Source organism: Lacerta agilis, chromosome 9 (assembly GCF_009819535.1).
Source record: "Lacerta agilis isolate rLacAgi1 chromosome 9, rLacAgi1.pri, whole genome shotgun sequence".
Classification (NCBI taxonomy): domain Eukaryota; kingdom Metazoa; phylum Chordata; class Lepidosauria; order Squamata; family Lacertidae; genus Lacerta; species Lacerta agilis.
This window is the reverse complement of record NC_046320.1, coordinates 11818738-11831273: the sequence shown is the minus strand read 5'-3', so window position 1 is coordinate 11831273 and position 12536 is coordinate 11818738. Positions and strand designations below refer to the sequence as shown.

Here is a 12536-nt window from a genome sequence, read left to right as displayed (position 1 = left end):
ATAGTCAACACTTAAGAATGGTTGATGGCAACCATGGCTTCTTGCTGCTTTAACCCTGGTTAATATTGTGAAATGTCCAGTGAAACCATTTCTTTTTGGACGAATTCCAGAGGGCATGCAAAGGAAGTGAGACTTGCCTGTCACTTTGCAGCCAGAGAGGCTAGAATGCTGGTTAACACAACCATAGTTTATAAACACACTTCAAACCATTGTTTCATGTGATCAGTTGTTAATTGTGGATTAGATATTAGATATGGATATAAAATTGTTGTTGTTCATGTTTCTGATTCCAATCAACCCAATATGGGTTGTTCATGTTTCTGATTCCAATCAACGTAGCTTGTAATAATATGTTTATTTCAGTGGAAGTAGACATTGTAGCTTGTTCGGCTACTAGATCAGGCATAGGCAAACTCCGGCCCTCCAGATGTTTGAGACTACAATTCCCATCATCCCTGACCACTGGTCCTGTTAGCTAGGGATGATGGGAATTGTAGTCCCAAACATCTGGAGGGCCGGAGTGTGCCTATGCCTGATCTAGAGGCTCCTGAACTTGTTCCACTGCCCTTGAAAAGAGTTTGCTTGGCCCCACTTAACAAGCAACCAAGAAGCAGAAAACTGCAGGGGAAGTTTACTTGCCAGCAGACAAATTCAGGAGTGGGTCTTGAGGCTCCAGTCCACCATCCCTTACTTGCTTTGTAAATGGCCGTCCTGGAGAAACTGGTGCTAGCCAGGGCTCTAGTGACAGAACATGATTAGAGGACTTCGGTAACAAATGTGGCCTGCGAATTTCAAGCTCTCCTTTCAGAACTGTGTTGTCCTCTTAATTGCAGTATTGGTACCTTGATCTGGTAGTAGTCCTTTCTGTGTAGCCAGATGATGCACAAAGCTGGTGTCTAAGCCATATGGTAGGTTTGCCATATCTTGGAGAGCAAAAAAGAGGACAGCCTGAGTCGGGGAAAGAGATGTGCAGGCGTGCGGAGCCGCTGCATCTGCGTGCCTCTTTCCCCAGCTCGGACTGGCAGCGGCTGCAGCATGCAGAGCAGTCCCAGCCCAAGCTGCCCAAGCCTGAGCCAAACCCCACCCCCCAATTAAAAACAACAACCCCCCGTACATTTCCTTTAAAATGTAAAAATCCACCCAGATGGGAATGTTGACCCCCAAATGAGGACATGTCCAGGTTTTCCCAGACGTATGGCAACACCCTACCATATGGCTAAAGTTCTTGGGTGTTTTTTGTTTTGTTTTGTTTTGTATTGAATTCAATCATCACAGCTATTCGAGAAACAAAGGAGGCTCTGGAGAACGTGAGTGTGTCTGTGGAGGTCCTGCAGGAGGGCACCCAGAAGCTGCATGCCAACCTGACAGATGTTAAAGAGCACCTGATCAACACACTCGGGGATTCAGCTTGCACAGCCGCCCAAGCAGCATCCACCTGCAACGTCATCAGGAATTCCTTAGATCAGCTGAACATCAATGCCAACTTCAGCAAGGTAAGGGAGATACTCCATCAGCATTCCACCAGTTCTTCTCAGCGGCCTAATTCTCACTCAGAAGTCAGTCTTTTTTTTCTGGCCATTGAATGAATGAATGAATGAATTTGCATGTCACCCTTCGTCTGAAGATCTTAGCATCAAAATATAAAATAAAAACACAAAATCTATATACGGTATATGTATATAAATGTTCCCATTGCGTGTTTGTTGGTAACAACCTTGCTCCGTAACTGCTGGACAGAATCGCATCCAATTAGGACTCAACGTTCCATGCCCATTGGAGAAGGATATGGCAAAATAAAATTACAAAAAACCCCACACCTGTCATACCTAAAATAAAGGATAAAGGGGGGGGGGAATTGGCACACCTATTACACCAGCAAAAGGAATGAAGACTCCCAACAGCATCCAATAGAAAGGCAGATCGCCCGCCAGTGTCACTGAACCTGCATGGACCAACAATACCCCGTCTGCCATTTCAGAAATTCAAATGAAGCTAATTTCGTCGCCCCACCGCCAATAACGGCACCGCCATCTGCGCCCTCCCGCCACAAGCCTCCGAAGGCGGCTGCTTTCCGCCGCTGGTGCCTCCTAAAAAAAAACTTAGGAGGCAAAAAAAAAAACCCGCTGCCATAGCAACGCGTGGCCGGGTCAGCTAGATGGGCGGGGTACAAATAATAAATTATTATTATTATTATTATTATTATTATTATTATTATTATTATTATTATTATTATTATTATAGTGCTTAATAAAAACATGGAACAACAACAAAACTATCCCACCTCCCACAAACACATTTAAAAGGCCATAGGACGTCAGTCAGCCAAAGGCCAGGCTATAGAGAAACATTTTCACCTGGCCCCTAAAGATGTATAATGGAGGCCTTGGGCAAGAGATGAGCCTTCCACAAATGGGGAGCCACAGCAGAAAAGGCCCGTTCTCGTGTTGCTGCCCTCCGGACCTTTCATGGGGGAGGCACATGAAGAAGGGCTTCTGATGATGGTTACAGAGTCCAGGTCAGTTCACTCAGTCCATTCAGACTGGAGGTAGGGCCTCATGTGACCAAGCACTTTTCCAGACAAAAATGTTCATTGGGGCGTGGAAAACAAGGTGCTGATGAGTAGGGGTGGTTCTCGTCCAACCTTCTCTCTGGTGTCCAAGTTTTTCCTTGACCAGGGAAAGTTTTTTATGTGCAGGAAAACTCATGTGAGCCCCTATTTGCAGTCTGATGTGGTACACCCCAGACATGGGTTGATCATGTTAGTGAGACCTAGGCCAGCATAGCACCTCCTTAAAAACACTCCACCCTTTAGAAACCTCTTCCATATTGATTTGCCTGCTGAAGAGCCTTTCTTCCTGGATAGCTCAGTCAGTAGAGCACGAGTCTCTTGATTTCAGGGTCGTGGGTTTGAGCCCCATGTTGGGCAAAAGATTCCTCTTGGTACCTCCCAACTCTAAAATTCTGTGATTCCATGTTGCAGCAAACTTGGGATTATATTTTAGAATGTATTCTCAGCACATGCAGCTGCCAAGTACACAACATGCCCTATGCTTTTCAGGGTCTGGATATTGTAGGGGAAGGTTGCTTGGTTGTTGTTTGCCATTATTTAACCATTTTTTTGCAGGAGAGGGAAGCCCACAGGATGATATTGGGGATTACAGTGAAGCTGAATAAATGATGCAAAGAACAAAGGAAGACTTGACTTTAAAAAAATGATGCCCAGACTAAAACTAACTTTAACTTCTCTTTTCTTCCTTTCAGTTGCCGGGAGTGAATGCTCAACTTGCCAAAGTCAATGAAGTCCTTAAAACAGACCTCTCTAGTCTGGTTCAAAAGGTATGTTACTAGAAGGTGTAAAACGGTGTACTCTAATTACAGGATAACACCTGGTGCTCAAGAAGTTTCTGAATGTTACACTTTCCTAAAGTAAAATTGGAGGCATGCCTTATTTATTAAATTTCTATCCCGCCTGTTGATTCAGAAGGACTCCCATGACAGCTTACATAAAATAATAAAATAAAACTACATTGGGGCTGTTTTACCTGCTCTGGCACATAGTATCAGACCTGGAGTCTGATGCATTTAAGTCTCCCATCCTCAGACAAGGGATGTGCATGGCAGGACAGACACAATTGTGGATGCCTTTCTCTTGATGTTTAGAGCATTGGTGCAATCCCTAGGCTTCTAAGTTATCTCTGAAATCCCCCCATGGGTTGCAACAAGGCATGCCGGCTTGACATACATTTCCATAATTGTTGTTGTTGTTCAGTCGTTCAGTCGTGTCCGACTCTTCGTGACCCCATGGACCAGGGCACGCCTATCCTTCACTGCCTCTCGCAGTTCGGCCAAACTCATGTTAGTAGCTTCGAGAACACTCTCCAACCATCTCATCCTCTGCCGTCCCCTTCTCCTTGTGTCCTCCATCTTTCCCAACACCAGGGTCTTTTCTAGGGAGTCTTCTCTTCTCATGAGGTGGCCAAAGTACTGGAGCCTCCACTTCAGGATCTGTCCTTCCAGTGAGCACTCAGGGCTGATTTCTTTGAGAATGGATAGGTTGTATCTTCTTGCAATCCACGGGACTCTCAAGAGTCTCCTCCAGCACCATAATTCAAAAGCATCAATTCTTCGGCGATCAGCCTTCTTTATGGTCCAGCTCTCACTTCCATACATTACTACTGGGAAAACCATAGCTTTAACTATACGGACCTTTGTCGGCAAGGTGATGTCTTTGCTTTTTAAGATGCTGTCTAGGTTTGTCATTGCTTTTCTCCCAAGAAGCAGGCGTCTTCTAATTTCGTGACTGCTGTCACCATCTGCAGTGATCATGGAGCCCAAGAAAGTGAAATCTCTCACATTTCCATAAAACATATAAGCAAAAATATGCATCCCATATAATACACAGGCAGTTCAGGGAAATGAAGCTCATAGATCCTTCAAAGAAGCATGATCCCAGTTCACATGCTGGTGGTAGCTGACCATCATGTGTTGGAGAAGAGTGAGCATCTTTACACACCTCCAAGAATGTGTAAGCCAAGTATTCCATAATGATGTCTACTCATGTGAAGGCCCTGATACCACCCACCCAACTGTGAAAACGTGCTGGGAGAGCAAGCATGCACATGTCATTTGTGTGATTAGGCATCTGTGTGAGAACTGAGGTCTCCACATTGCTTGAATTGTCTGATAGGAGAGAGTGGTGTTCTCTCCACCACTATGGAAAGGCTGTCACTGGTAGCATGAACCAGGAATATAGTGTGTGTGCATCAGCGCTATGAAAGCTTGTGGCACACTCTGATAGGATAAACCCAGCTTGCAGGTTAGCCCAGCTCCCTTTGTAACTAGCTAACTTTAACCATAAAGAAGGCTGATTGCCAAAGAATTGATGCTTTTGAATTATGGTGCTGGAGGAGACCCTTGAGAGTCCCATGGACTGCAAGAAGATCAAACCTATCCATTCTGAAGGAAATCAGTCCTGAGTGCTCCCTGGAAGGACAGATCCTGAAGCTGAGGCTCCAATACTTTGGCCACCTCATGAGAAGAGAAGACTCCCTGGAAAAGACCCTGATGTTGGGAAAGATGGAGGGCACAAGGAGAAGGGGATGACAGAGGGCAAGATGGTTGGACAGAGGGCGAGATGCAGCTACCAACATGACTCTCACCAAACTCTGGGAGGCAGTGGAAGACAGGAGTGCCTGGTGTGCTCTGGTCCATGGGGTCATGAAGAGTCGGACATGACTAAACGACTAAACAACAACAAACTTTAAAATGTGGTGCTATAAACCTTTTGGTTTTTGTTGTTGTTTTTTTAAAACAATTTTTATTAAACAAGTTTAACAAAACAAATTATCGATCAATTTAATCAGTTACATTTCCCCCCCTTCCCCCCTCCCCTGAGATTTCCCTCAGCTCCCCTCTCCGATTTGTTTATACATATTATTTTCTGCATGTTATAAATTTGTACATATCATTGCTTCATCATTCATATATTCTCTATATAAATTGTGAATGTTTATTCAAAACCTGCCAATGAGGTGCTATAAACCTTTTGGATGTATGTATGAAATAAGCATACTGATCTTTTGTTGTCAAGACACTGTTGGACATCTCAGTTTTTTATTCTAGGGTTATGCAGCGTTTAACGATACACCTGATTTGGTGCTCAATCAGACAAGGAACATTTTATCAGGTAAGGAGGATGAGATAATTAGTTCTCCAACTGGATTGGTTAAAATTACTGTCGTGAGCTATCATTTGAGTATCATCTCTTCTTTCACTTAGGGAAGTTCTTATCTAAATCAGAACTATTAAAGAGAAGCCATGAAAACATAGGTTGCTCATCTCCATTTCTAAATACCTAGTGACACTCCAAGGAAGTGTCCCAGTTGATTTTGGGTAATGCTTAATCATAATATTGACTATTTTTTTTATTGAAGAAGAGTATTTCCTTGATTGCAGTGGGTTGAGGGAGATCTCCACTGCATCAGGGCTATGGCAAAGGCTTCATTCCAGGGAAAGAAGAAGGAAGAGATGGATGGGTGATTGGTGGAGGAGTCAGTAATCCAGCCATGACTTCTTAGTAGATGACCCAGAAGCAGTCGGATGCTATGACCTGAAACAGTCTCCCAGCTAGGAGAGGAAATCGTAGTCTAATGTACTCGCAAGTGAGGCTCTGTTGATAAGATGAAGGGTAAAAGGTAAAGGGGCCCCTGACCATTAGGTCCAGTTGTGTCCGACTCTGGGGTTGCGGCGCTCATCTCATGTTACTGGCCGAGGGAGCCGGTGTACAGCTTCCGGGTCATGTTGCCAGCATGTCTAAGCCGCTTCTGGCGAACCAGAGCTGTGCACGGAAACGCCGTTTACCTTCCCACCGGAGCGGTACCCATTTATCTACTTGCACTTTGACATACTTTTGAACTGCTAGGTGGGCAGGAGCTGGGACCGAGCAACGGGAGCTCACCCTGTCACGGGAATTCAAACCACCGACCTTCTAATAAGCAAGCCCTAGGCTCTGTGGTTTAACCCACAGCGCCACCCGCGTCCTTAAGAAGGGTAGGGGCACCAAAATGTGACTTAAGGGTGCTGACTGTGTCCATACAATGTAGGGAGAGGCCAAGGAGCTCTTTGGGCGAAGGCAATTGTGGAGGATGCCAAGTAGCAGAAGGAACATGGGTAATGTGAGAGGGGAGAGAGGGAAGGTTGGAAGAAGAGTATAAGGATCTTACTGTGGTATGGCAGTGGTGAGGTACACCCCCCCCCCACAATCTTTGTACACTGACATAAGACCCCAAAAACACAATGACTTAGCACTGGTAGTCAGTCTTAGTGTGGGATCCCTTAAATCATGGGTGGCAAGTTTCTCCATTTTCAGTGGCCATTCTGGTCTCTAGATAGTGGTCCAGGGGCCAGAGGTCAACCTTCATAATAAAAAGCTAACCATGAATGTAGATGGGAGGAGAACTCGAACGCTCTTAACATGGGGGGTACTCAAATTGTTGGGAGTGGAATATGGGCAGACGTAGCCCACCTTGAGGAGGTTCCTTGCCTCAATTCTTCTTGCACCCCATGCCGTCTAGCGGCTGCTGCCTCTCCTCCAAGGAAGAACCCCAGCCCTCACTTTGGAGAAGATGGGAAGGCTGGAACACCAGGATTTCACAGGAGAAAAACGGCACTCTGTGCAAGATGGGTAGCCTGCTGGGGATATGCCAATCTTTGTTGGTGCCTCTCTGGTACCTGCTTGTAGGAATGCATGAGCATAAGAGAGAAGGGTGTTTAGAAAGAAAAGACAGAGAGGCAGCACTTTGACCAGCAAAGGCTCTGGGAGAGAGAGAGAGAGAGAGAGAGAGAGAGAGAGAGAGAGAGAGGAATGAAGTCCCCCCTCCACTCGACCCAGGCTCTTTTATTACACCAAGGGAAACAGTTATTCAAAATCAGCCGGCCAAATCCATCCAGCACACCTCAAGGATTCTTCAGTGATTGGCATCGGGTAACAAAGATCTCATGGGAAAAACAGGAAACTTCCTATACATCAAAGCACTGTAATAAAACAGGAGATTGCAGGAGATAGCATGGAAGTGAGATTTAGCATCCTTGCACCCAGAACTCTTGCCGTTTACCTCTCCCCTCTAAGGGTTGGGATCAAAGAGAAAAGATCCTATGTAATTTTATCACGGGAGTGCCTGGCAAATGGAAATGCAGCATCTGGTCTCAGCAGGCAAGCTTGCTGAGAACGTGCTCTGCCTGCTTAGGGAAATGGAGAACGGAAAGAGCCTCATGCACTCATGCAGTGTACATGTAGAATTGGACCAGAAACATATTGCCAGATTGGACTAACCGAGAGGACATGCACTCAAAACCAACCAACTCTTGGGTCGGGAGGTACCGGGTAGTCACTCGACCAGCACCTGACCAAGCAACATATAATTTCAAATCACAATTCTACATGAACGGTGCATGAATGCTACACCTGCTAATTCTGTTTCTCTTCCCCAAGGCATAGGGACTTCTTTATCGCTTTGCTCTGGAGAGGAGAGGCTCCCTCAGCAGCAAAGGAGGGCTGGCATTAGCACTCTCTGAGAGTTGAACTGTTGGCAAATGTTTTTTAGGACGCAAATGCAAGACTGTTTGTCCGTTTCTAGCAAGAGGGGGCTCATAGCTTAGGAACATGGGTGCCATAGGCCAGTGTTTTTCAACCACTGTTCCGCGGCACACTAGTGTGCCGCGAGATGTTGCCTGGTGTGCCGTGGGAAAAATTGTGTTTATTTGATTCCTATTCAAGAGAATTACTTTATATATAGTCAATATAGGCACAGAGTTAAATTTTTTAACATTTTCTAATGGTGGTGTGCCTCGTGATTTTTTTCATAAAACAAGTGTGCCCTTGCCCAAAAAAGGTTGAAAAACACTGCCATAGGCATAACACTGCTTGCAAGTAGGCACATTTAGAAATGATATACATGTCACAAATAAAACCTGAAGGAATGTAGACTATATCTTAATAATGGCAGGTTTCTTCCTTTTGAGTTAAGCTCTGCACTAACCCATAATTGTTCCAGAACTAATCCCCCAAGCACCATTAAAATAGCTAACATACTAGCGTTTTCCAGGTGGGCATGGGTTGGTGTATCCAGAGTGAGAAAATATTTATTAACCTCTCTCAATTTTTATTCTTGCATTGTGGACCTGTTCTACCAATATAACCAGCTGTACCTTGTAAGTTTGCAAAAAGCAATGCACAGTATGTATATATGCATATGGCATACTGTGTAACTCATCAAGAAATGCCAAAGGCTTTTTTTTTTCAAAATGTCATGTTCCTCCTTAATTTTTCAACCTGGGGGACTTTCAAAGCAAGATCATTATTTCTCAGTTACTATTAATATGCATTAAGCTTGAATAATCTTCATGCTCCTGTACCTGAGTAGGGGAGTAAAAGCAAAGGGCAGAATTTCAACAAAACTAAGCTTGTGAAACACCATTGTTTTCATTCTTCCCATTGAAATTATTGGGACTCGAAACTGTTCAGCTCTGGGTGAAGACAGACATAACATGTATAGAGCTGTGGGAACAACATTGGAAGTAGAAAGACCTACATTGGCTCCTAGTATGTTTCCAAGCACAATTCTAAGTGTTGGTGCTGACCTTTAAAGCCCTAAATGGCCTTGGTCCTGTACACCTGAAGGAGCGTCTCCACCCCCATCATTCAACCTGGACACTGAGGTCCAGCTCTGAGGGCCTTCTGGCAGTTCCCTCACTGCGAGAAGTGAATAATAATAATAATAATAATAATAATAATAATAATAATAATAATAATTTATTTATACCCCGCCCATCTGGCCGGGTCTCCCCAGCCACTCTGGGCGGCCTCCAACAAATACCAAAATACAATACAGAGTCACAAATTAAAAACTTCCCTAAACAGGGCTGCCTTCAGGTATTTTCTAAATGGCAGGTAGTTGTTTATCTCTCTAACTCCTGATGGGAGGGCATTCCACAGGGCGGGCGCCACTACCGAAAAGGCCCTCTGTCTGGTTCCCTGTAGCTTTGCTTCTCGCGGTGAGGGAACCGCCAGAAGGCCCTCGGTGCTGGATCTCAGTGTCCGGGCTGAATGATGGGGGTGGAGACGCTGAGAGAGAGCCAATGCAGATCTCTCAGGACTGGTGTTATGTGGTCCCGGAGGCCACTCCCAGTCACCAGTCTAGCTGCCGCATTCTGGATTAATTGCAGTTTCCGGGTCACCTTCAAAGGTAGCCCCACGTAGAGCGCATTGCAGTTGTCCAAGCAGGAGATAAGTAGAGCATGCACCACTCTGGCAAGACAGTCTGCGGGCAGGTAGGGTCTCAGCCTGCGTACCAGATGGAGCTGGTAGACAGCCGCCCTGGACACAGAATTAACCTGCGCTTCCATGGACAGCTGTGAGTCCAAAATGACTCCCAGGCTGCGCACCTGGTCCTTCAGGGGCACAGTTACCCCATTCAGGACCAGGGAATCCCCCACACCCGCCCGCCTCCTGTCCCCCAAAAACAGTACTTCTGTCTTGTCAGGATTCAACCTCAATCTGTTAACCGCCATCCATCCTCCAACCGCCTCCAGGCACTCACACAGGACCTTCACCGCCTTCACTGGTTCTGATTTAAAAGAGAGGTAGAGCTGGGTGTCATCTGCATATTGATGAACACCCAACCCAAACCCCCTGATGATCTTTCCCAGCGGCTTCATATAGATATTAAAAAGCATGGGGGAGAGGACAGAACCCTGAGGCACCCCACAAGTGAGAGCCCAGGGGTCTGAACACTCATCCCCCACCACCACTTTCTGAACACGGCCCAGGAGGAAAGAGCGGAACTACTGTATAACAGTGCCCACTGTATAACAGTGGAACCACTGTATAACAGTGAAGTTACAGGAACCAGACAGGGGGCCTTCTCAGTAGTGGCACCCATCCTGTGGTATGCCCTCCCATCAGATGTCAAAGAAATAAACAACTATCTGACGTTTAGAAGACATCTGGAGGAAGCCCTGTTTAGGGAAGTTTATAATGTCTGATGTTTTAATGTATTTTTAATCTTTTTTTTGGAAGCCGCCCAGAGTGGCTGAAAAAACCCAGCCAGATGGGTGGGGCATAAATAAATTATTATTATTATTATTATTATTATTATTATTATTATTATTATTATTACTACTACTACTACTACTACTATTGTTATTATTGAAGTTGACTCCTTGCGAACCCAGACGCAGCACCCCTTCCCTCCAGGAGCCAGGCCTCACGGTGAAAGGAAAAGACACGACAACATATATCTGGGATTAAATTGCCACAACTTGATTGAATTCAGGTGTAGCTACGCCTTGCAAGAGGTATTGGGCATGTATCCCTCTCAGCCTTCTGCTGGGGGTCTGAGGCATGACAGGGTCAGTTAGCAGTTTATGTAGCTGGTCCCTCCCAAATTGCTGAGGGTAGCTCTGTGGCCCCTCCAGCGTGCGCTTGTGGACAGAGACTACCCTCATGACCCCTCTAACGGGGTGCCCTGTTATCGCCGCCACAGGAAGCGGGTGAGTCACCACGTCACCCCTTCTTCAGATGTTTGACTAAAGGATTCTGCATATGGTCTAAAGCAGGGGTCAGCAAATGTTTTCAGCAGGGGGGCAGTCCACTGTCCTTCAGACCTTGTGGGGGCCAGACTATATTTTGAAAAGAAGAAGAAGAAGAACAAATTCCTATGCCCTACAAATAACCCAGAGATGCATCTTAAATAAAAGCACACATTCTACTCATGTAAAAACACCAGGCAGGCCCCACAAATAACCCAGAGATGCATCTTAAATAAAAGCACACATTCTTCTCATGTAAAAACACGCTGATTCCTGGACTGCCCACGGGCCGGATTGAGAAGGCGATTGGGTCGGATCCGGCCCCTGGGCCTTAGTTTGCCTACCCGTGCTCTAAACCGCCAAAGCTCTGACATTTGCTATGGGGAAGGCAAAACCTGCAGAGCAGGGAAAATTCCTCCCCGGCTCTGAAGACAGCAACCGTCGTACGACCATAACGCCCGCGTGCCTGGAAAGGAAAGGAAAGGTTAGCCTGCAAGAAAACAAGATTAGAGGGTGGGCTTGGTGGGTGACACTCTGGGGCCGACTGTGCAGCTGAGAGCGGCGCCGGCCTCCTTTTGTACTCTTAGAGCGAAATGAATCTGCTCCGATTGTCCCGTCCCACCAAGGATTGGCCAGAAATTTCAAAACTGGGTTTGGCTGGAACCCAGCAGGCACTGTGGCGGCCCAGGGGCAAATATGGCGTGGCTTCGGGAAGAGGGGGAACCGCCACGCGTGGTCGCAACTGCCACCCACCCCTTTACCGGGAAAGCGGCCGTTTCTGAAAAACATACGTTGTGTGGCATTTTCCAGGTGGTTGATTTTTAAAAGGGGGAAGCCAGTTGTAGTTGACATTGATATAACTCTTTTTAAAAAAAAAAAGAAAATTTATTGGTATTTCCACATAAAAACAGCAAATAAAAAACATACATTGTACATATAAAAACAAACTCAACACACAATACAAATAACAATCAAATAAAAACTAATACAAACCTCTGACACAACGAAAACACAGGAACACACCAATCTATATATCATACTCTTATTTTGAATCTTATTTGGGGGACTTCCTCCGTTCTCTCTTCTGCGTTCAATTCTAATTTACTTTAGTAACTTTGTAACTAATTTAACAATCATTCACCATTATTCTTAATCTTCAAATAAAATATCAACACATCTTATATCATAAAACTTATTATTATCAAATGAAACATCACATTCCAAATCTTAACTTCTTATATCCTTTCTTCTCTTAACTCAGTAAACTATTGCTCTTATTACTTCTAATTCCTACCTTAAAAAATAATATAATCAACACATTTTCATAAAAACCTGCATATTTCTTCCATTCTCCAAATCATTTTTACCCTCTGACGTCGGAGTACCATGGTTAGCCATCCTATTAAGTCTCATCTTTTATCAACATTGATATAACTCAGTCCCTGAAG

At 45.2% G+C, this 12536-nt stretch overlaps 1 protein-coding gene across 1 annotated transcript in view; it reads left to right on the top strand.

The window, feature by feature from the left end:
* The window catches only part of PROM1 (prominin 1), a 104096-nt gene that overhangs the window by 52017 nt on the left and 39543 nt on the right, over positions 1–12536 (top strand). The window contains 4 exon segments of the mRNA XM_033160361.1: positions 1276–1493; positions 3262–3336; positions 5623–5686; positions 8701–8709. Of these exon segments, the coding sequence (XP_033016252.1) occupies positions 1276–1493; positions 3262–3336; positions 5623–5686; positions 8701–8709 (366 nt within the window).